This window comes from Ctenopharyngodon idella, chromosome 23 (assembly GCF_019924925.1).
Source record: "Ctenopharyngodon idella isolate HZGC_01 chromosome 23, HZGC01, whole genome shotgun sequence".
Taxonomy (NCBI): domain Eukaryota; kingdom Metazoa; phylum Chordata; class Actinopteri; order Cypriniformes; family Xenocyprididae; genus Ctenopharyngodon; species Ctenopharyngodon idella.
Genome location: NC_067242.1, coordinates 4,148,934 through 4,173,687, shown reverse-complemented (window position 1 = coordinate 4,173,687; position 24,754 = coordinate 4,148,934). Strand labels below are relative to the sequence as shown.

Genomic DNA, 24,754 nt, shown 5'->3' with positions numbered 1-24,754 from the left:
AGAAGGGGGCACGCGTTTTAGCCTAACCTATTTTTTAACCACCAATAATCGCAATAAGCTCTGTGTTTTGGTACTTTCGTTAAGAAACAAAGTGTCATCTTTCAAACTCTGTCTATTTTATCACGAAATTCAAACAATAAATGCTGTTTTGACACTTTTTGATGTGACGTGACAAACAGCAGCGCGAAGCACGAGTGAACGCGGTCATCCCTTCCTCTTCACTACTAGGCCTACAGAATGAACATGAACATGTATGTTGAAAGATACAGTACAACTTCGTGTTTCAACCGTGGACAGATGTCAGTAAGCAGTTTGTAAACAATGTCACGTAGTAGGCTATGACATTTACCTCAGAAAAGCCATTCAGTGTCCACAGCTTGTTAGTTCACTACAAAATATGCTTTACAAGATGAGTTACCCATGGATGCTCTGTTGTGTTTCTCCTACCCCGTGTTGGAAAAGCTACTTTAAAACCAGATTTTAAAACTTTAAAATCTGTGAAATGTATGGTTAAAAAAAAAAAGGCAGCTGTGGTTGAAATAAATCAACATTATAAGTTTTAAAGATTGAACTTAAATTTTCTGTAAATTTTCATTAACAGAAATAATATTAGTGTACCAGATTACCCACATCTGTTTTATACATTGTGTGGTTTTTTATGTTTGTTTTTAATTACTGTATTTTGTTTTAACAGTACAATGTTACTGTATGTGCATCAGTGCACAAATTAAGTGTTATGCTGTTTACACCATCAGTATGACCTTATTTTTACTAAATACCTGACTTAATTCAAACCAGCTGGCCACTTGACTCCTCTGTTTGGCACTTGGACCATAATGCACCTTGCTCCCTCGTCATCCCATCAGTCTTCTGGCCGTGCTCCCTCGGGATCCTGAGCCTGTCTGCGTCAGTGCCCTGCTCTCCTCTTTTTTAAAGAGAGGTTATGGACAGGAGACACGAGGAGAGAGGCTGAAGTTGACAGATGGTCCGTGTCACAGGGACGCTGGGAATATTTACAGAGGGCCGCCCGTGCTCCGAAATGGATCTTAATGTTCCTGTTTGCTGAGCCATCGCTATGAAAAATGACCGCGTGCTTCCCCTTCACCAACCTTGCATCTTTTCCTTCCACTCAGACTTTTTCCAGGCAAATAACGGATAGATTCCTTGACTCTTTTTGAGACGTCTTTATAGAGCGGTGTCGCTTAGCTGAAGCATCGGTCAGAAAGTAAATGTAGGTGCGGTGGAGGCCTGTGGTGTTTATAAAGCAGACAGTGCTGATGTGGACAGGTGGACCGCAGGCGTCTGGATCCACACACTTTGCACTGTGTCAACAAATTTAACACAAGGGGATAATTAGGCAAAGATTATGCTTCTGCAGAGAAATCGCATCTATCGCACAACGGCCGCTTCTCTTATTGTAGGCCGTTTCATTATGGACGGAACTGAGGATAGATACATTCATAAGATTCTCCATTTTAAGATGAAGGTGTTTTTGCTTCTGACAGATCGGTATATAAAGGCAAGGGCAGGGGTTTTCTGTGTGTGCGTGTGCATGCATGTGTGTATGCGTGCGTTTGTTTGTGTGTGCGCCCATGCATGTGTTTGTGTGTGCGTTTGTATGTGTGCATGCATGTGTGTGTTTTGTGTGTAAGTTTGTGTGCATGTGTGCGTGTGGGCGTGTGCACGTGCATGCGTGTGGGTGTATGCGTGTTTGTGTTTGTGTGTGCATGTGTTTGTGTTTGTGTGTGCATGTGAGTGTGTTTGTTTGTTTGTGTGAGTGTGTGTGTGCTTGTGTGTGCGCGCTAGTGTTTGTGTGTGCGTGTAAGTGTGTGCGAGTGTGTGCATGCATGTATTTGTGTGTGTGTGCATGCGTTTGTGAGTGTGTCCAGATTTATTTACATGACTTTGTAGGAATTTCATTTTAGTCATATTTGTACTTTATCAGCCTCAATCACTACAGTAGTTAAGCCGATTAATTGGCCAGCATTTGCTCATGCTCAGCCAAACAGAAATGAATCTGAATTTCTGACAACACACTTCATCTCCCGCTCTCTAGATTACTGCTATCAGTATTAGCAGTTGATAAACACTCGACCACTAGCTTTTCCATACATCATTGGACAAGATGTTTTCAACTGCAGCTCTTTATCAAACAGTGTCTACACTAAAGCGGTCTCTGCCCTTGTTTTTTGCGCACATCTCATTCTCAGAAGTTTATACAGGTTGATCATTTTGTTCTTTCCTGCGGTTTTGACGATGGATGTTTCGAACACTCAGTTTTCATACAAGCGGTTTGTCCTCGCTCATCACGAAGGCCGCAGCTCTCTGTTCAGTATTGATTTCGCCTGTTGCTGGCCTCGTTCAGGCCCGCTGAAAACATTGACAAATAAAGATTACAAAATATCCTTTGGACTTTAGTGCATTACGTGCATATCTGCTATTCAATACATTCGTGTTTTCTCTTATTCAAATATATATATGGCTGTGAATTCCCATTCATTTTTTGTGACCGTAGAAAAGAACATAAGCTATAGGCTAATAGGCTAAAAAATTAATTGTGATTAATCTCATGTTTTTGTAGGTTCAGTAAGTTTTCCTTTCAAAATGTGGTGCATTTTCAGTTCCTCTTTAAATTTTAATAAATGTCATACTATATTTATTCAACAACAAAATAATATAATTGATTTTTCCATCAGGATTTGATTGAATCAATAAAAGTAGATGCAACATACTAGAGTCAAATGTGGGAGTTGAAAAGTATGAGGGATAAAATATAAAAAATAATATTTTATTTCTTAAAGATAAAGGTGCCAGTTTTTGCAACATTGCCAAAGAAGAATCGCCGTATATCAGAGTGAAACGGCTTTTGGGACAAGAACAAATGTAGGCGGGACTTGATTTTGTCCATGTGGAATTGATTGGATGGTTGTGGTTTGCTATTGGTGGGTCTCATGTGAGTGACAGGTTGCCCCGCCCTCGTCGTCAGAGAAGAGGAAAGATGTCACTGCAAAAGGGATGGGAAGTTATTTTAAATAAAGATTACGAGGCACATGAATTTAAAATGATGTGCACAGATAAATAATTTAGAATTAATAGTGCAATATAATAAAACAAGAACTGTCAATTTTGATTTCATGGTGACTTTAGAAGAGTTTTTATTAGTGTGCAAAGGACATTTTTATAATCTAAAGAATGTTTTGTGCATGTGGCAGGGCCAGCTCCAGAACACCGAACAGACATGTGCTTTGGCTCTTTTGACTAAGGCTGCCCATTCAGGCATTCTCAAGCCAACATCGAAGTTGTTTACGAACTTTAGCTTCTAGTTTTCAAGTGTGATTTCACATGCCGAGCAAGGTATTCCGTTTTGTTAGAGACATTTATTTTTCTTTAGAACACAAAATGAAGAATGTGTATCAAAATGTGTAAGTAGGGTCAATTTTAATTTTATGACAACCAAATAAAGTTTTGATCAAAGATATTAATGGTCTTTTGGTATTGTTGATGGTGCAATTCATAATATTGAGCTTTGATAATTGCATTTTGCCATATACAGAATGGCAAAGGACATTCTTTTCATTTAAAAGTCCCATCTTTATTTAAAAAAAAAAAATACAGGTGACAGGTGAAGTGAATAACACTGATTATCTCTTCATCACGGCACCTGTTAGTGGGTGGGATATATTAGGCAGCAAGTGAACATTTTGTCCTTAAAGTTGATGTGTTAGAAGCAGGAAAAATGGGCAAGCGTAAGGATTTGAGCGAGATTGACAAGGGCCAAATTATAATGCTAGAGCATCTCCAAAACTGCAGCTCTTGTGGGGTGTTCCCGGGCCGGCAGTGGTCAGTATCTATCAAAAGTGCTCCAAGGAAGGAACAGTGGTGACCCGGCGACAGGGTCATGGGCGGCCAAGGCTCACTGATGCATGTGGGGAGCGAAGGCTGGCCCGTGTGGTCCGATCCAACAGACGAGCTACTGTAGCTCAAATTGCTCAAGAAGTTAATGCTGGTTCTGATAGAAAGGTGTCAGAATACACAGTGCATCACAGTTTGTTGCGTATGGAGCTGCATAGCTGCAGACCAGTCAGGGTGCCCATGCTGACCCCTGTCCACCGCCGAAAGCTCCAACAGTGGACATGTGAGCATCAGAACTGGACCACGGAGCAATGGAAGAAGGTGGCCTGGTCTGATGGATCGCGTTTTCTTTTACATCACGTGGATGGCCGGGTGCGTGTGCGTCACTTACCTGGGGAACACATGGTACCAGGATGTACTATGGGAAGAAGGCAAGCTGGCGGGGACAGTGTGATGCTTTGGGCAATGTTCTGCTGGGAAACCTTGGGTCCTGCCATCCATGTGGATGTTACTTTGACACGTACCATCTACCTAAGCACTGTTGCAGATCATGTACACCCTTTCATGGAAACGGTCTTCCCTGGTGGCTGTGGCCTCTTTCAGCAGGATAATGCGCCCTGCCACAAAGCAAAAATGGTTCAGGAATGGTTTGAGGAGCACAACAACGAGTTTGAGGTGTTGACTTGGCCTCCAAATTTCCAGATCTCAATCCAGTTGAGCATCTGTGGCATGTGCTGAACAAACAAGTACGATCCATGCAGGCTCCACCTCGCAACTTACAGGACTTAAAGGATCTGTTTGGTGTCAGATACCACAGCACACCTTCAGGGGTCTAGTGGAGTCCTATGCCTCGATGGGTCAGGGCTGTTTTGGCAGTAAAAGGGGGACCAACACAACATAATGTTATGCCTGATCGGTGTATATTTATTGTTCTTCAGCAGTCATTGGAAATCACACAAACGTGGAATTACTTCATAGCTGTTCAACTATTTTTAAAAAAATCTAACTCGCTTAGAATATTTCAACCAATCAGAATCAAGAATTGTATAATAATACAACAAATTTTGAAGCATTACACATATTTTATCTCACCACTTGTTAACTCTAGTAATTTACCATGATCTCTTTCCACAGGTGTCTATAGGGAAGATGTATGAGATCCAGAAGACTGTCGTTGAACAGGAGGAAAAGAAGAGCGATTGATGTGATGGTCAAGAGTTCTCAGACGATAGAGAACTGCTGACTGTTCTTCAAACATCTGCGTCAGGCTGGTCATGATGGTGATCTGCATTGGAGACCTTCATCAGAATAGATCCCACGTTCACTCTTTCTGTTTACACAGTCATTTAAGATGCAGTGTGTCAGGAACCAATATATAAGACACTGTAGTGTCTATATAAGATGCAGTAGAAAGTGTACATAATGTATTTTTCATGATTTGTTAGTGTTACAATAAATCCATGTAAGTTACATTTCTTTGAGTTGGGTCTTCTGAAAAAAATGACTGTTTTCATTGATCTTTTCAGAAAGGGTAAAGGTGTCTGACAAGGTCGAGCAGTTAAAAATAGCTTATTCTATTCATTTTCGGTCAGCGATGGCCTAGTAAAACATGGTGACGGGTATAAAGATCACATTACTCAATGCCTACGAACAGATTGTGGATAGCAAAAGCAAACAGTTTTGTTAAAACTCGTATGTTCAAAGCCTTAAACGTGGCCCAGTTAGAAGTGCATCATGTAAACAGAGATGTCGAGATCTAAATGAAATTATGCATGCACATTTACATTTATTCATGAGGCACATACTGTTGGCAGAGGCAACTTGCATTAATCATTAGTGTTAATGAGAATTAAAATAAGACTAGTGAATATTTTATTCAAAGCTATTTTACTGTATCGTGACATTAAAGCAAAATATAAAAAAAAAATCATAGTCATTATACCTCTCTTATTGTTGCCTTTTAGCAGCTTAAAAAATTGCATTTACCTTAAATGTATTGAATTTGCCCAAGTCATGGTAAATATTATAACCTAATTTTCTAAATAGCCATGTGTAATATTATCTAACAACCAAATCTTACATAATTGACATCTGCGGCCAGTTGCATAAACTTAGCCAGTGTATTAAGACTAGCGTCCAACTAGCAGTTAATGTACCCCTATGGTGAAAATCAAGTTTTTAATGTTTATATGTCTATGTGGTGTTTTTAATATGCTTTAAGACAAACCATGTGCAAATTCATAAGTCAAACACCATTGCTGAGTATTTTCTCTTTAAACCTGCAGTGATCTAAAGACAGTCTCAAAAACACGGTTTGAAATTGCTGCTGTTTCTGACATTACAAACTAGCTTGTAACAAATCGTGTCATCGTGTGGGCGGGCTTTAGCATATCATTAACTATGACCGCTCTGAAACAGGGGAGTCTCAAGAGAAGCCATGTTATCCCAGTATATTTGTTTTTTGATATGTAAAATCGGGTTGACTTAGCAATATAGCGGGTGTATGATGTATGTTATGATGAACTACATGTCTTTTTCCACTGACATTCTGAGTTGTTCAAAGCATTTCTAAGGATACTGATTTTTAGAAGGAAGTTGTCTGACTCTGAGTTGGCGAACTGGAACATGGTTTGTGTAACATTAGCAACACATTATCAGCTGTTTGATAACATAGTAAAGCAAAAGGCTAATCATATTAATTACTATTATGTGTCCAACGTTGTAAAGAGCAATACCATTGTGCAGCACTTACCTCAGTAAGTTGACCAAGTGGATCTCTGAGCTGGAGGCGGGGCTAATTAGCATATTCATTGTTCCACATATACTAAATGAAGCAAGGGTGTAGAGTTACATTCTAGCTATTTTAAGGCATAGCAAAAAAAAATTCAAAGGAAAAAAACATTTAAATATGTCATTTTGGTAATCAAAGATGAGTTTTAAGGGATAAAATTGACTATAAGGGGTAATCTGTCTTACTTTTCTGATTCTAATTAGACCAATCAACCAATTTATGTAACTGACTTTTAAAAAGTTAGGACCAGTTTTGAAGGAAAAAATTGGATGACTAACTTTTAAGACTAGCCTAAGGAATTTATGCAACCGGCCACTGCTCTATTTGAGCTTTTTATTTACAGAGCAGAAACATCAAGTGTCAGTCAGCCTTCTCTTCTGATCTATTTCACAACCACAATGTTTCGTTTTTGGGTTATATTATATTGACTGTGCAGATTTGTGGTTCTTCCTATCCACCTTATTCCTGCCGAGCCTACTGCTTTTTGAATTATGTGTGGCACTTCCGGTTTGGGGATCTTCCATTCAAAAAAGACTGAAACGAATCATTTCAGGTTGCCCTACAAATAAAGCTTATCCGTCAGTTTAACTGAATGAGCTGTCAACTTTCCTTCATGTTTTATTTTCAGACATCATGAGAATAACGTAACGCTTGATATTTTAACATGACGTTATAACAAGAATATCTATGGCAAGAGCTCTTTTCAGTCGCTGCATTCTTTTGCTCGTGATTATTTTTTCCCTTTGCACTCCGCTGTAATAGTATGAAAAAAAGGACAACATATACTGAACATTTGTGGTCTGTTCTCCCGATTTAATTTACGATATATCCCATTAATGATTCACTGGAAAGCACGAAAAATCTCTCGTTTTTTCTCCTCAAATCCTCACGTCTCTTTCCAGGTTTGTTTTCACACGTAAATACAATTTATTATCTGTCAAAATATGAAAATCACTTTGAAATAGCAGGCCTATCACGCAATGCTGAAGTTAATGAACATTTTTGATTAAGGCAATGTATGTTACATAATACAGATATATATTACTACAGTGATATTTAAAGTGGGGGTATCACACAGTTTCTGCCAATCTCATGTTAATCTTGAGTACCTACAGAGTAGTATAGCTTCCTTCATATCGCTGAAAAGTTTTTAGTTTTCTCATATTTATAAAAGATATATACGCTGTACCGAGTGTTTCCGAAAAGAGCCGAGCTCCTGGAGGCGTGTCATGTGAGCGGAGATAGAGTGACGAGCTGTCAGGAGCACGCGCAGCTTTTGTGTAGCGATAGTCTACAAGCTATCAATGATCAGCTAAACAACTGTATTTAAACACACACAATACACCATGGCATTATCCCTGGATAACTTTTGAATCACTATAGTAAATATAGCATACAGTGAATGATGAATAATGAATTTATGAATTCACTATGTTCGTGTTGTTTACATTATATGCACTTAGGCGCCTATTGCCAACAAAACAGACATTTGAAGCAGTTTTACTCACCACCTGCGGTTCAGACTCATGACCGGGATCATTATCGCCGTGACCGCTCCATCTTTCAGTTTCAAACGATCTGTAAATCCAGCGCCGAACTGGGCCTTGTTTATGAAACCATAAGCACCGATTCTGAGGGCTCGAGCAGCCACGGAAAAACACGAGATAATCTCCATTCATTTTAACCAATAAAAAGTGATTGCAACTATCAGTTTCTATGGTTATTTTAATAACAAATTTTGAGAGCGCATCAATGTAATGCGTGAGAACAAAACCCTCAGCTCCATATAACACTGGGTTCTTTGGGAAGCAAGGTTATCTTTCCCTCACAACCAAAAACACACTTCTTTGGTGGCATTGTTGATTTCGTGAAGTCCTGTGACCTGTGCAGCGCTGCCGACGACTTCCGTAAACCCGAACGCGCGTTGATGGGCGTGCTCTTGTTCTCTCGCTCTGGTCGACGTGTGCGCGCGCGCCCTTCCGGGAGAAGTGCTCGTACAAGGAATTCCGACCTTGTTGACGTCACTCAGGCCGATACTCGAAAAAAACTGTCAAATTCTTGAAAGAGAATTTTTTGCACAGAAATACTCCGTCATACGTCCAACTCGTGTTTTGAAACTTTGGCCATGTTTAGCATGAGAATCCAACTCTTTAACGGTGTAAATAAGTTTTAAATAGCATTATACCACCCTTTAACCCGTCCGTTATTGCTGTGGAAAGAATCACGCTTTTGGGGTTATTCATGGTCTGTTGAAATTACCTGGTTGAAGCTTTTACACTTTTAAATATTTTTTTAATGTTCGATGGTTGAAGAGTGAGTAGAATAATACATTGTACCCTGTTTAAGAAAAAAAAACGTATTATTGTGTTCATGTAGAGCGAGCCATCACAAGGTTGCCAATTCATCCATAATCGGGCAAAAAAGAAATGGTTACATTGTGCTGCACTTTCTCAATCATCATTTACTGAGTATAATCTCAGCTAGTACATGAAATCTCATGTGCATACATAAAGAATATTTGCATATGTTGAAACAAACATTTGCATATTGCAAAACAGAACGCCGCCTTCCCTCTGTGTGCTCATATAGTCAAACAGATGCATAGGCCAAACAAACACTGGAGGGAAAAACTGTGGCAAAGCTGGACTTTAGTTACAATGATAGATAGCGTATCTCATATGCATACACACAGACTTATTATTAGACCTACTTTACTTTCAACACAGCCAATCTCTGTCCTCATACTGAGAGAAGTGTAAACATTCAGTTCTGGTGTCTTCCAACTCTTTATACTGCTATCAATGCAGAATGCCATTCAATCTACTGAATGATTTACAATACATACAATACAATGTGCAGTTATTAACCGTTTATTCAGGTGTCTTTTCAATTATGTAGTTTTGACCCCTAAGTAGTTCCTTGACATTTTAAGTTTAAAGTCCAACACAGCTAAAGCAGAGTTTATTGAGAAGGAAATTTCAGCAGCATCTGTTGGTTGTCCCAAATGGAACTGATAAAATCCCATAATGCATTGTTGAATGGTTTCCTCTATGTTAAGTCTCTGCATTGCAAAAAGAAATAAAGAAAAGTGTCAATAACTGTGCAGCCATGATGGAAACAACACATTTGAAATTATAAATAAATGACACGACTCATTTGTGAAAGAAAACCAGATTGCATCCCTTGCCTTATTTAAATAGTTCAACTAAAAAAATGAAAATTGCGTCATCATTTACTCATCCTTATGTAATTCCAAACCTATATGACTTTCTTTCTTCTCTGAAACACAAAAGGAGAAAATGTGAAGAATGTCCAAGCTTCTCTTTTCCATGCAACAAAACTGTCAAGCTTCAAAAAGGAACCATAAAGCATCTTGTGCACAATATTCCAAGTCTTCTGGAGTCATACAATAGCTTTGTATGAGTAAGAAACAGTCCAAAATTCAAGTCATTTTCTCACTAAAAAGATCTGATTTGCATATTCAAAAAGCGTCACATATCATTATTTCTATGCATCTCACACTGTCAGAAAAAAAGGTACAGTGCTTGTCACTGGGGCAGTACAAAAGTGAAAAGGTACATCTTTGTACCTTCTTACCCCTAAATGGTGCACATTAAAGGTACATATTAGTACTTTAAAAGTATATATTAGTACCTTTTTACCTTTGCACCGTACCTTTTTTCCTGACAGTGCAGACAGATCGTGCTGTGTTTAAATGCAAATGTGAAGCAAATGCAGAAGACAAGATTTCAGAAAAACAAAAAGAAATAACACTGGCTCTTGTGTCAGCATCACACGAATGCGTCGTGCTGCTCATGTGAACAGCGTCGGCCAATAATGAGCCGGTGTTCTGACAGAACCTGGAAACGCTGCACTGTCTATACAATGTAATCAGCGAACGAGTCTGACAGGGTAAAGAAGAAATTGTTGAATAACGTTGTTATTTTTGTTTTGTTTTTGCGCACAAAAAGTATTCCCGTCGCTTCATAACATTAAGGTTGGACCACTGCAGTCACGTTGACTATTTTAACAATGTCTTTGCTACTTTTCTGGACCTTGAATGTGGTATTTATGTTGCTTTCTATGGGGGATAAAAAACCTTTTGGATTTCATCAAAAATATCATAATTTGTGTTTCGAAGATGAACAACATGTCTTACAGGTTTGGAACGACATGAGGGTGAGTAAATGATGACAGAAATTTCATTTTTGGGTGAACCAACCTTTTAAATTTCAGTCTGTTCCTCACACAAAATATTCTTGTGACAGAATAGTACAGCACATGAGACAAATGTGCCACCTTTATGGTACTTTTATGGTGATTTTTTGGAGTTCGACAGCCCTCGTCCACTTTCTATGTATGGATCAGAGCATTCTGCTTGGACATTCTGCAACATATCTTCTTTCGTTAACAATTTTTGGGTTTGGAACAACTAAAATATCATTTTAATTTTTTTAAATTCAATTAAAACAGATTTTACCAGGACGTTACTTTTATTACTGAACTCAATATTCAGTGTCATCTATTTGTTCTCACGCTATTGGATGAGAACAAAACTTTAACTGAATTGAGCTGGATGAAGACACCACAGAGCTGCTTTATATCTGATACTACTTTGTTTCATAATTGACCAATTTTGCAACATCAGCACTGAACTGACTGAACTCGAGCTGAATTACAACTCTACTGTCTTCTATAAAGCTGCTTATAGCTGATTTTAACTCATTTCATAATTAATGAACTTATTTATTGAACTGAGCTGAATAATGACACTTGTCATTTTAGATCTGCTTTACAGCCGATTTTCCTGTTTATCACTGTGAAGCTGCTTTCAAAATCCGTATTGTATAAAGCGCTATTGAAACAAAGATGACTTGACTTGAATGTCAGTCCACTCCATATATCGTATAACCTTGTTGGCATCCCCTTGAGAGCACATTCATGTATTTTTTGTAATATTAGTCCTTCGTTTCAGTCATTTGTGTGATCAAAACGCACCAATTTGGCGCAGCGTGCTGTGCGTAAAAGCGCGTCACTTCATATCGCGTGGAAAGCTGCGGTTTCACTGGATGTCGAGCTGTGGTACTTCAGGGAATAGTTCAGCCCATCGTTGTTGTCCCAGAACTCAGAGTTATCTTCCCTCATGTACACGGCGAAGTGCACAGAAGCGCTCGGATCTAAGAAAGGAGGCGTGTACATGGTGAAGGAGAAGCGCTCTCCGCGCGTCTTGTCCTCGGTGGGCACGGGGATGGCTTGCGCGTCCACGAACGACAGCCAGTCGTTGAAAGTATACCTGACCCCAACCTCTCTCCTACCCACCGCCCGTATGATCCCACGGACATCAAACTGTGTGACCGTGACGCTTTCCAGCGCGACACGACTGCGCGCGAGCCGCGTGTGCATGTCACCGGAGTCCACGGGCATCTTGAACGTCGGGACCAGATAGTCCAGTGCCAGAGTGGACTTGATGTTCACGCACAAGTCATCCATGAAGTCCCGGTCCTTATGAAGAGGGAAACTCTTCAGCCTGTTAAACACTTTGGCGGGAATATGAGGATCCTCGCTGGTGCTGAAGTGCTTGACGCTCGCCAGATTCAACCCGAGCGCGTCCGCGAACTTCACGCGTTTCCTGCAGCTCTGGGAGATCTGGTGGTACAGATTCACCTGCTCTGGATACGCAGGTAAGGACTTGGCTCTTCTCCTGTCTTTCAGGTACTCGGGTATCTCCTCGGGTTGAAGATCATCATCGGAGTCCATTCCGTTCTCCATCTGCTCCTCATTCATTATGTTCATCATTCCAGGTTTGTAATGTCCAATGACAGAATGTATCCTTCCAGGAGAGTCACTCCTGAGGAGCATGTATGTGCAGAGTTGGGAACTAATAACAACTCCACGTGAGCATATATGTGCAGGTCTATATTAATGGTTTGTCTAGTAATCAGTTACACGCTGGTTACGCCCACCCACTGCGGGCTCCAGTTTGCCTTGTTCGAACCAGATAGATAAATGTAAGAGTAAATTCAGTGGGTCAATCAGACAGATGTCAACATGCACTTTTACACTCTCTTTAGAAACAGATGAAGTTCCTGTAAAGAGACATTTTCTCAAGGTCAGAGGTTTTCAGTTTTTACAGATGCAGGGTCCCCCACCAGACTGTCTACCAACCACCAATATAAAACATCAAGATTTATAATAACTTGAACAATATTACAATAAAGAATTGCTGTAACTGACTTGTAATTTAATACAATGCCATGGAGTTTTAATACATACAATATATGTGTTGTATTATGTATCTAATTCACGGCCATCTGCCTAATTTTAGTCCATGGGTTCCTGCCGAAAACCCTGGCACTGGCGCGGTAGAGTCTGTGATCATCTCAGAAACACCCTAAATTTGTTCATTTGATATACCTCAAAAATATACAATAAATATAGGCTTACCTTTAATATATGCCAAATATATATTTAGGGGAATCTCATGAAAACTGTCAAAACAATTTCACCCTATATGAAAAGAAAATAAATGCTATTTTTGGAATCAATGGATCATTAAGATTGCTTGCATTGAGACATTATTTAAATGACTGAGATATTTTTTCCCATATATATATATATATATACACACACACACACACACATATTGTTTATGAAAGAAGTCTCTTATACTCACCAAGGCTGCATTTATTTGATCAAAAATACAGTAAAAACAGTAATATTGTGAAATATTATTACAATTTAAAACAGTTTTCTATGTGAATATATTGTAAAATGTAATTTATTCCTGTGATCAAAGCTGAATTTTCAGCATCATTACTCCAGGCTTCAGTGTCACATGATCCTTCAGAAATCATTCTAATATGCTGATTTATTTACACACTTATTATTTATAATATAATTTATTAATACATTTAAATTAATAAATTATTTTAAAACATTTTAAAATGTTCCACACAACATTACAGTACTTTTGTATATAAATCAATCAATAAAAAGTACATGCTGTAATGTGAACACTTTGAAATGCTTGATAAATCAGTTCTGGTCTTCAGATTTGATTGGTCATGCTGCGTTCCAAGAGTTTTGATATCCAGTTTAACATCACTGGGTTTTCATTTAGTAGTTGTGTTCCAAATGAGGCACTATACTCTATTTACTATGCACTACTCAACCATTTAGTGTTTGAATTTTATAAGGTTATTTTCTCATTCAGCATCAGAAGCCCCGTTTCCACCACAGGAACTTTCCCCAGGAACTGGAAGGGACTTTGGGGTGGTACTCGGTGTGTTTTGACTGGAGGTACCAGGGTCTAAATAAAGTTCCATGTAAAAATTCTCCCCTCAAAATGTCCCTACTCGCGAGATAGTACTTTTTCAAAGTTCAGGAACTTTCGGGGGTGGGACTTGGGCGCTGAACATGCTGATTGGTTGAGTTCACGCAGCATTTTGATTGGTTGACTCCACACAGCAATTTATTTTAACCACAATTTTTAAGTCTGTTGCAGTGCGTGCAGTAAGAGTTGTTTGCTATTCAAATCAACAGCGGAGTTAAAAAAATACACCAGATGGACCGTCGATGAGGTTCAGGCTTTATTAAGCTTATATGCGGAGGATGAAATCCAGCGGGAACTGGAAAGTCGCGCACAGTCCTATGTCACCGGACTTAATCTTCGTGGTACTTAAGACCGCGATGGAAATGCAGACAGCAACAAGTCTGGGGGAAAAAAGCTCCTGGGACAAATTGTTCCATAATTTCGGTGGAAAAGTGGCTAGAGACTGAAAGCCCCTCCACTGCGACAGTTGAGTGCATGAAGTGTCTTGACTTTCCACACTTTTGACTCTTGAATAGGTACTTATTTTGATTAGGTAATTACTTTAAAAAAGTATGTTCCGCTAAAAAAGTATGTTCTATATAGAATGAATGCAATCTGGACGTACTGTGTCCGCAATGTTGTCATAATCATGTGACCTACCAGCGTCAGTGGCCTTGTCCCAAATGAAACCCTAAGCCCTCACGATCTTTCTCGCCTACCATATAGTAGGGGAGTGTGCAATTTCAGATACAGCCTTTGTTTTTCAGTTAATTATATGCATCATCTGGGTATTTAAAGTGCACTTTTTCTTTTTGGAATTTTCAGTGTGAACACACCACTCACACTGTGTACTAGAATAGTGCGTAAGTACACAATTTTTTTTTAAATTGAGATTTATATATCATCTGAAAGCCGAATAATAATCTTTCCATTGATGTATGGTTTGTTATGATAGGACAATATTTGGCCGAGATAACTATTCGAAAATCTGGAATCTGAGGGTGCAAAAAAATAATCACCTTTAAAATTGTACAAATGAAGTCCTTAGCAATGCATATCCACTCACAAAAATAATTTTTTGATATATTTATAGTAGGAAATTTACAAAATATCTTCATGGAACATGATATTTACTTAATATCCTAATGATTTTTGGCATAAAAGAAAAATCGATAATTTTGACCCATACAATGTATTGCTAGCTATTGCTACAGATATACCCGTGTGACTTATGACTGGTTTTGTGGTCCAGGGTCACATATGTGTAGACGGACTGAAAGCAGAGTGAGTAGCAGATTTTCCTGGATTTGTGTTTTCTCCCACTCCACGATCACTCAAATCATGTTTATCTGCTTGGAGACATATGTAAAGCTTGATGCTTTGACATCTTTTTAACAACTGACCATTTGTTTGAACTTCTTGTTTATTGAACAACCACACAGTTACAATCATGCTGTTGGTCTAAATATCAGCACATCCAGGAAAACCTACGGCACTAGACACCTATACAAATAAACAGACATCCAGTAATCTAAGAGGTTTAGATGGAAACATTTATAGTGCAGTTGCTGGAACAGGGCAACAGGAGTCAGATGTAACCAGCAGAAGTGTAAACAGAGCACAGAGCGTCCATCCAGTATGTGTCTCTCTGTCCAGTACAGCAGCTTTACTTCTGGCTGCTCTCCCAAATAATAGCCACAGGACAGTGAGAGCTTCAAAACATGCTGTTATCACAGACTAAACAAACACAAGGCAATGTTACAACACCAATAATGTCCAACTACAACATGAGTGGACAGACAGACTTGACCTAAAATGGCTTTCTTATTTACATGTTTGCATGTAATAAGCAAATGTATGCTGTAACGTACATAGTTCAAAGCTGTTTAGATGTGATTACAAGCTGAAAGCACAATACATTTTGTGTTTTGTGTGATGGTTAAAGTAAAAATGTCAGACTTTCCACTTTTAACTTACATGTATGTCACAATGATCTGAGCGATGACCTGCCATGCTAAATTGACATTTTAAAACAATGAATTCTGAGAAACTCCGAAAGATTAATGCAAATTTATACTTAACTGTTACATTTTTAATATCAGAATATACTATGGCTCTACATTTAAAGTTACAACTAGGTTAAAGGCACACCTTAAAGGGATAGTTCACCCAAAAATGAAAATTCTGTTATCATTTACTCACCCTCAAGTTGTCCCAAACCTGTATACATTTCTTTCTTCTGCTGAACATAAAGGAAGATATTTTGAAGAATGTGAAAAACTGAACAATTCTGGGGCACCATTGACTTTTTTTCCTACTATAGAAAGTCAATGGTGCCCCAAAGCAGCCTGGTTACAAACTTTCTTCAAAATATCTTCCTTTATGTTCAGCAGAAGAAAGAAACTCATACAGGTTTGGAACAACTTGAGGGTGAGTAAACGATGACAGAATTTTCATTTTTGGGTGAACTATCCCTTTAAGAAAAATGTGCTTTTCACTACTCCCATAGTGTATAATTGCAGAAAAAATAGTTATGTTTTTACATATAACATTGATGGAGCATCACATTTTGTGTGAAAATAAATCATAAAAGTGGTTTGTTTGTTTAAAAATCTTATAAATGTATGAAGGTGGGCCTTTTAGTCCACAGACACACGGGGTAAAAGGCTCACCAGCATGGGGAAAAAAGGCATAAAGTATTGATACAAATACTTTAGCTAAAATAATATGTTTTTTAATAATGTCTAAGTTAATACTTGTTCAAAACAATCACTTTAGCAAAGTTTGTACTATTTTCGTTTTAATTTGATAAATGAATTTTTGTTCAATAAATAAATTGTCATTAAAATGTTTATTTTAAAAATATTATTTAAAAAACTAATGATTCAGAAAGCATTGAATGAGATCCCACAATAATTGAATATAGCTTTACAGTAGTAACAATAAATATGATATTTTATTATATGCTATGATTAATAAATATGATGGTTTCATTATAAATATGGTGATTATCTCTAAGGTGGACACCCAACTTAATATATTATATTTACCATCTGCAGCAGCTGCAATTCACCAGCAGATGTCAGTGCTGTAACACTTCCTGGCCACCAAAAGGTCTAAACATAAATACTGTATGTTGGGCAGAAAACAGTCATTCCATTAGATTTAAAAAAAAAAAAAAGAGAGAGAAAAAAAAAAAATCCAGTTATCACAATCTATTGATTTCAAAACCTCAGTAACATTTTTAGCTTAAGTTTTGCTTGGAAAGTGTATCTTTCTTAAGCATAAATGTCACTAGGTTTGATATAGCCTAATGAAACCACATTCATTCATATTGGGTCTTACTGTAAGCAGTGTTGTGTGTAATGCATTACTAAGTAGGCTAATTAATTACTGTAATTTAAATACTTTAAATACTTACTCTTAATTTTTCTGTAATTTCCAGTTACTTCAGATGTAATTGCATTAAAACCTAGATAGAGTATTGAACGATTCTACATAAAACAATAGAGGATTTAACATCAAAATTTAACATCTAATGTTAAAATGTACATTTTTTAATGTAACTGTCAGGGTTATGTCTTGTTTAGCTGTGTTTTTGTTCATGTGTCTTTTGGTTTTTAAGTAACCCTTTCAGTTTAGTCTTTTTCATGCCCTAGTTAGTTTCCTTAGTTACTGATACATTCACCTTGTTAACTCTGCCCTTGTCAGTTCGCATCTTTCAGTTAAAGTGGTGTTAGTGTGTTTGTATCCACCTCATTGTTTCATTTGTAAATTTAATGTGTCTTGCTTCCGATGTCATTCGCTTCCAGTTATTTTTAGCTGTACAACACAGCTCCTTATGCTGCTTGATATTGCAAACTGGTATTTCTTACCATATTGCTTTAATATATTGTCTTAATTATAAACACGCTGGTTTGTATCACAAACAGTTTTACAGTTTACTGCATTTTGATATTCTTCTAGTCAATTCCCTATAGCCGCTAATAAATCAGAAGTTCTTCTGCGTTGAAAAATAAGGTGGATTCTCTGTGTTTATTAAAAGTATCTCAATTGATTATCTTGTATCTCCTGATCACCAGCATATATATGACAGTAACCTTCTCCCTTTAAATACTTTGGTCAGTTCAAGAATAATTTATGCAATTTTATATTATATATTTGAAAGAATCAAAAGAGCAGTCTATCCTTGTATTGTTCAACTGGTCGAGGTTGATATGGGATTTAGCAGGTAATTAGTAATAGGTAATGCAATACTTTTAAGAGAGAGTAATTAGTACAGTAATGTAATTACACTGTTAAATATGTAATTAGTAGCTAGTAATTAATTACTTTTTTAGAGTAACTTACCCAACACTGACTGTAAGTGTTCAAATACTGTTTAGGGCCACTGTATACATATACATATACATATATATATATATATATACACTCTTAAAAATAAAGGTTCTCTTTCCATTGCACAAAAGATTCATTATAGTGGAAAAAGGTTCTTTACACTGAGAAATCTCTTTTCACAAAAAATGAAGAATTAATTCTTTTAAGAACTGATCACTCACTCAAAAAAAATGAACTTTCACTGTTGTTTCACTCAAACCATCCTTGTTCACATTACATTACAAAACTCATGTAATGTAACTCATTTTTTCTTTACTTAAAGGTGCAATATGTAAGAATTTTGCAGTAAAATATCCAAAAACCACTAGGCCAGTGTTATATATTTTGTTTACTTGAGTACTTACAATATCCCAAATGTTTCCAACTATTTGTAAATCGTGAGAAAATTGCAATTTTAACAAAGGCTCCGTGACGTGTGAGGAGTTGCCTGTCAATTGCGTCATACCCGCGCTATCCTCGGTTTCCGGTTTTAGTGAGTGAAATGCACAAATGAATGTTGACAACTGGGCAGTGGATCCATAGTTCCCAGCATGCTTTGCAAGGGACTGCATTAGGACAAAGACTATAGATATAGAAAGACGGTTCACTCCTATTAGTTATGAATGGGAGAAACTGATAAAGTCATGATAAAGTCATTGTGTCACTGCAGCTGCCCTTAGAAGCTCCGGTTCCCATAGAAACCAGAGACTTTCGCTTAGGACTGCACGTGCGCATTGGCTCGTCTAGCCTGAAAAATACGCTTTTTTTTTTTTTTTTTACGTTATTTGAGCATAAGAAACAACTTATGTTGAAATATGTTATTTAATGTTTGCCAAGCAGTTTTTGAGATTTCAGGATTCCCCTATTCAAATAGATAGGACTTGGTCTTGGATGTCCGAAATAGCTGCCCGGAGGCATTGCAAATATGGCCGCCGAGTGAACAGACTTTCCTTGAAATGGACTTTGATTAGGAGAGTAAATTTAGGGATTAAAGCGTTATGTGTTTTTCAGTAAAGGAAAAGATGTTTATGTTAGTGTTTAATGTTCAGTTATGATGGACATTTAGAGGAGTTTCTGTAATGTTTTTGAATTCTGTGATTACCATTATGCCATTAAGAGTGGCGCCTCAATTAAATTGAGTTCAACAAGTTATTTTTTGAGTGCATTTTGTAAAGCAAATAGTTAATTTAATAAGGTAAATTAAGTCAATAAATGTGTTCACCTTACGTAATAAACAACATTATTAAGTAAACTGCACATATAAATATTATGTACCTTGACAAATTTTGTCAGCTTTACTTTAATTTCTTTTGTTCATACAACTAAATTGTTATTTGTACAGATTACTCAGTATAGTTGCGTGGGACCACTTGACACTGCTTTTTTAAGTAAATACAACAATTCTTTTTTTTTTTTTTTTTTTTTTTTTTTTTTTTGAGTGCTGAAAGGTTTTTTGGGGAACCAAAAATGGTTCTTCTATGGCATTACTGCGAATACCCCCTTTTAGAAAATTTATAAAAATGCATATGCATAACTTTTTTCTGAAATGAGTTTACAGCAAGTACCATAACCAGTTCTTTGTTTATTGGGACACAATAAAGCTGAATGATTTGACGGCTGCATTTCAGTCAGTGTGACATGAAAACACTGGCACAGGTTACAGTGTGTAATTCTCTCACATTAGCATTAGTATGGGAAAGTTGCTTGTATCTTATATCATATACAAGTACATTACATTCATTTTGTTTAAAAAAAAAAAAAAAAAAAAAGGAATGTATAAACACCGTTCATGGTGGTACACTGATATGCATTTAAATGGCACATCGATGTATAACTGCCAAAAACACAATTATCTTCACTAAAGATGTGATGACTTCTAGCTGATTGACTATGTGGTTGTAAAAGAACTTAAGCACATAATGACTTCGGTTACACTTAAATTTAAGTTGACGTAGTTACATTGTACTTACTCAAATAAGTATTTACTAATATTACATAACTACATGTACTTACTTTAGAGTTACGGTTTGGTTTAGGTTTAGTTACTTGTAATTATGCATAATTTACTGTTTTTACTATAGTAAGTACATGTAGTAATGTGTAACTACGTCACCTTAAAATAAAATGATACCATGACTTCTTTTGGTTAGGTTATGTACAATCACATTCTGAACATGTCTGCTTCATATTTCCCCCCAAAATCAAAAGAAAAATATGAAATTATGTTTTGCATAAAAAAATGAAGACCATTTTTGCATTGCAACATTATTTTCAAGACAAATTAACATGATCATAATGCAAAATAAGAATTGGCGATGAGAACTGGGCAAGAAAATATGCTTAATTTTCATAAAAAATAATGTCACAATGCAACAAATCTTAAATAATCTCCATTTTATTTATGCAAAATCTAGTAATATACATATATATATATATTTTTTTTTTTTTTTTTTTTTTCACTTTTGATTTTGGAGCTTAATATGACTAGCTGCAGCTGCTAATAATAATCTTGAATCTATCACATTTGGCATGTTAACAATTTAATAATTTGATATTGTTTGATTTTAATAAATTCATTCATTTTTTGAGATCTAAAACAATTTGTATAATTTCTCTCTGGTCCAAGTAGCAATAACTTGCATGTGAAAATGATGCATTTCAAGTGAAATTAAATTATTTCTTTGAGGAACAAACTGTTGTGTTTATGAATGTGATAATATTCAGTATATTCCACATTTCAGCCTGCATATTTCAACTGAATAATTCTGTTACACAACAGAAAAAACAATTAGACAATCAAAACTTCATCTTTAACGTACATATTTATAATGCTCAAAGTAGATCTAAAATATACTTTCATATATCATAAAAACATCTGCATATCAGTATTTAAATCCCAAGGGATATACGTGACAACAAACATCGAAACAAAAGTTGCCTTCATTAGTAGAATCTTTATGGTAATGGAAAAACCTGAAATGGATTATGGGAACTGTAGTTTCCACTGAGTCCATCATGCCTCCTCTGCGGTGTATAGACGGTACATCAACGTGACAATTACCGCGGCGACAGCAGGTATCAACCAGTTTGACCACCAGCTGGAACAAGAGACGAAATGGAAGGTTTGGAACAAAGCACTTGGTAATTAACTTGAATTATTAATCGGATACTTGCTGTTTCTGAACTACAATGGAAAGTGAAAATAAGAGACAGTAGATGAGGGACAAGAACATGATCCCTCATACAAGAAAAAAAGATGTAGTGTGTAAACAACGTATCTGGATTTCTTAAAAACATCTAAACCCTCAGTAAACATAAATGTAAACGTACCTTGTTGTTTCTTGTACGGTTGTTACAAGTGACTCCTGTTCAACAGAAAACCACATGCATATTTAGGTGGTTTCGGCCAATGTGAGACAAAAACAGTGAAAGGCAGTGCAGTATTTGTTTGTTAAAACAACATGGAGAAAAAAAAAATGATTTGAAGAATGCTTTACATACTGGTGGTTTGGCAATCTTGTCCCTGTCATCCTGAGAGGAAGGGAGAGGAGGAGAGGCATGATTAAAAAATATCACAGTTTTTTTTTTTCTTTTTTTTCTTCACACATTCACATTTTATTAACAAAGCAAAATTAATTACCATGTCTTAAAGCATTTGCAGTTTGAATGCAGTTTGCTATCTCACATCCAAATGAGGAATTGAACTGCATTCTAAATTCTTTTCTGCAGGGTGCACAACCCTGCTCCATTCCTGTCACAGAAACTGTCTGATAGTATCTGTGCTGAATCCAGCAGCACTACAGATCATCCAAGAGGAATAAAAATGGATTCCAGGTTGTTGATAGTATCTCAAGCACCTGGAGGTCTATGAAAACTTCAACTATGAATCAACAGACTTTTCATCGAACATTCCCAGATATCTCAGGGGGATTGGGAAGTTTGTGATTTTGGTATATATATATATATATATATATATATATATATATATATATATATATATATATATATGTAAATCGCATAGGTTACCATTGGCATCCATTGGTGTGATGTCATCCCTTCACTGAAACTATAAATCGTTATTGACTATTCATGCCTTTTTGTGTGCCAGTGCTGACTGATGGTTGCAAAGCAACAGATGCAAAACAGACTTTGAAAAACATGCAAGGTACAATTTAAAATTACAGCCACCAAGAGCTTTTTGGATGCTTGTTTCTGCCACTGAATAAAAAAAAATATGAATAATAATTGAGACTTTTTTCTCAAAATTGCTAGTTTGTCCCGCAATTCTGACTTTTTTCTCAGAATTGCAATTTTATGTCTCATAAATCTTACTTTTTTATCTCAGAATTGCAAGTTTATGTCCCAGAATTCTGAATTTTTTTCTCAAAATTGCGAGTTTGTCTCGCAATTCTGAATTTTTTTCTCAGAATTGTGAGATATAATCTCATAACTGCAAATTATAAAGTCCAAATTGCAAGTCAAGATATAAACTTGCAATTCTGACAAAAAAAAGTCAGCTTACAATTCTGAATTTTTTCTCAGAATTCCGAGATATAAACTTTATAGACTTTTTTTTTGCAGAATTTATATTTATATATATTCTGAGGGGGAAACAAATGGTGTTATGAGATAAAAAGTCGCAGTTACCTTTTTATTTTATTTTTTATTTTTTTAATTCCGTGGCAGACACAATCAGGTATGAAAGCAAGGCTGTGAGGGATAAACTTACCGTGTTTTCAATGACTGTAAAAAGTTGTATGTAAAAAGCTCCTAGATCACTTATAATTTTCCACAGAGATTTTTGTCTACTGAAATTTCTTGGAAAGATATGTTTTCAGTGTTTCATCAGCAGAACAATCCAAAAACACATTAAATAACAGGAAATGTATGTCTATCCCTCACAACCTCGCTTTCATTGCCGTTAAAAATCAAAGATGGCACAGTTGCGAATAAGGTCTATTGTCTAGCCTTTCAGTTTTTGTTGTTTTACTTTCAATTAGAGAAATATTGTGAACATATGTTTTAATGATTTTTCCCCCCCTGGAAATAGAGCATATTCACAAAAGCAGAAATGTCAGAAAGCAAACAAGGTCTTCTTCACACTAATACTCAACAAGAACACTGATTTCTGGTGGACTTACTGGATGCAGTTCTCCTATGAGCATAGTACTGGCCATCTCGCGTGCATCTGTCGAGTGGCCGACATCTTCAAAACTCTCAGTGGCGTCTCCACCCGCCTGCTCCCGCAGCACCTCCTCTCCTCCAGGGTGCTGTGGACATCAGCAAAAACATCAGATCATCCTCCTGATCAAACTCGAAAGCACAGTCAGCGATGCTGACTTATAAATCCCTTTTGACCTTGATTGACCTTTGAAAATTGTTCTCTAGGATATTATCAGCGGATGTGAGTGTCATCAGCGTGCTGAGTCACGCACAAATATACTTAAAATACCTTATGTGCACTTTTAGACCTAGCATGAGTAAAATGACCAGAATTGGTAGTTCTCTAGATCTAGATAATGTGGAATGAGGTGAAATGTTAGTGGTTATCTGATCAATTTCTCCAGGTAGTGTGTGGTGCAACTACAGCTTATCTCCATATAATTCCAAAAACAAATTTAATCAAAAATAACTGTGCATCTGATTGTTTAATGAGATGTATTAGTTACTGCACTAATGCCAATTTCACACCAAACACATTAGTTGGCAACTGTTAAACTTAAATCTGTCAGGTCCAACTTTGAGAGCACTTGGCAAAGTTCACTCCATTAAAAACTCGCTTTAAGCAGTGTAAAGTTTTGTACTGGACGTTTTGAGCTGTCTTTTTCAATGATTTCATTTATTAACTCTATGCATTATAATGCACATATATTTTATTTCTATTATGCATTACGATTCCAAGGTGCTATATAGGCGCTATGTAAACATATGTTTACACAATGCAATACGTAATGCATGCATTACAAAATTCCAAAACAACAATACCATAATGCGAATGTTAGCTATGTGTTTGGCACCAAACTGAACATTTGAGTCTCTATTTTAAAAACTCACCTCCTCGAGAAACTTTGTGACATCGTATACTTTATTATTAATGATAATCCATGTGCTTTTAAAAGAGTTCCGTTCCTCCACCTCTGACAAACGATAATATTTAACACCCTTTCCGTCTGTTCCGTTGTTTTCCATTGGTTTGTTTAAATGTGTGCTATTTGTTCTGAAGGTTACAGAAACTCTCCTAAGCTCCCCTGCGAAACGATCACTTCATGTACCTCAAAACTGGACCTGCCAACAATTGCATTTCCCAACTCGCAAGGCAACGCCCATTCCGCTTAAGACGGAATCTGATTGGATGGTATCATGCGTGGGTTGCCTACTGTGTTTGTTTTGATTGGACCAAGGGCTGTCAATCAACTCAATAG

At 36.8% G+C, this 24,754-nt stretch overlaps 3 protein-coding genes across 3 annotated transcripts in view; 1 reads left to right on the top strand and 2 right to left on the bottom strand.

Annotated features, from left to right (window-relative positions):
• Nucleotides 1-5,324, top strand: part of LOC127505751 (LYR motif-containing protein 4B) — a 71,922-nt gene extending 66,598 nt beyond the window's left edge. The window contains exon 3 of the mRNA XM_051881527.1: nt 4,987-5,324. Coding sequence (XP_051737487.1) covers nt 4,987-5,055 — 69 coding nt within the window. The 3' untranslated portion in view covers nt 5,056-5,324. The remainder of the gene's footprint in view (nt 1-4,986) is intronic.
• Nucleotides 5,325-9,084: 3,760 nt separating this feature from the next.
• On the bottom strand, nt 9,085-12,545 carry ppp1r3g (protein phosphatase 1 regulatory subunit 3G). The gene has a single exon (XM_051881525.1). It carries the CDS (start codon nt 12,500-12,502, stop codon nt 11,681-11,683), a length of 822 nt encoding a protein of 273 aa, XP_051737485.1. The 5' UTR covers nt 12,503-12,545; the 3' UTR covers nt 9,085-11,680.
• A 7,349-nt stretch (nt 12,546-19,894) lies between these two features.
• Nucleotides 19,895-24,623, bottom strand: LOC127505748 (cytochrome b5). Its single transcript, XM_051881523.1, has 5 exons — nt 24,387-24,623; nt 23,474-23,602; nt 21,834-21,863; nt 21,663-21,697; nt 19,895-21,430 (listed from the first exon to the last, which is right to left on the bottom strand). The coding sequence occupies exons 1-5, from the start codon at nt 24,519-24,521 to the stop codon at nt 21,346-21,348; spliced, it is 414 nt and encodes a 137-aa protein (XP_051737483.1). The 5' UTR covers nt 24,522-24,623; the 3' UTR covers nt 19,895-21,345.
• Between the last annotated feature and the right edge of the window lie 131 nt (nt 24,624-24,754).

What these genes read in the sequence shown, in the direction of transcription:
- LOC127505748 (XM_051881523.1), bottom strand. Translation starts at nt 24,521, where the DNA reads ATGGAAAACAACGGAACAGACGGAAAGGGTGTTAAATATTATCGTTTG. An exon ending in TCATAGGAGAACTGCATCCA is followed by an intron (nt 21,864 to 23,473) that starts GTAAGTCCACCA and finishes CCTTCCTCTCAG; the next exon opens with GATGACAGGGACAAGATTGC. An exon ending in ACCGTACAAGAAACAACAAG is followed by an intron (nt 21,431 to 21,662) that starts GTACGTTTACAT and finishes CTCTTGTTCCAG; the next exon opens with CTGGTGGTCAAACTGGTTGA.
- ppp1r3g (XM_051881525.1), bottom strand. Translation starts at nt 12,502, where the DNA reads ATGCTCCTCAGGAGTGACTCTCCTGGAAGGATACATTCTGTCATTGGA.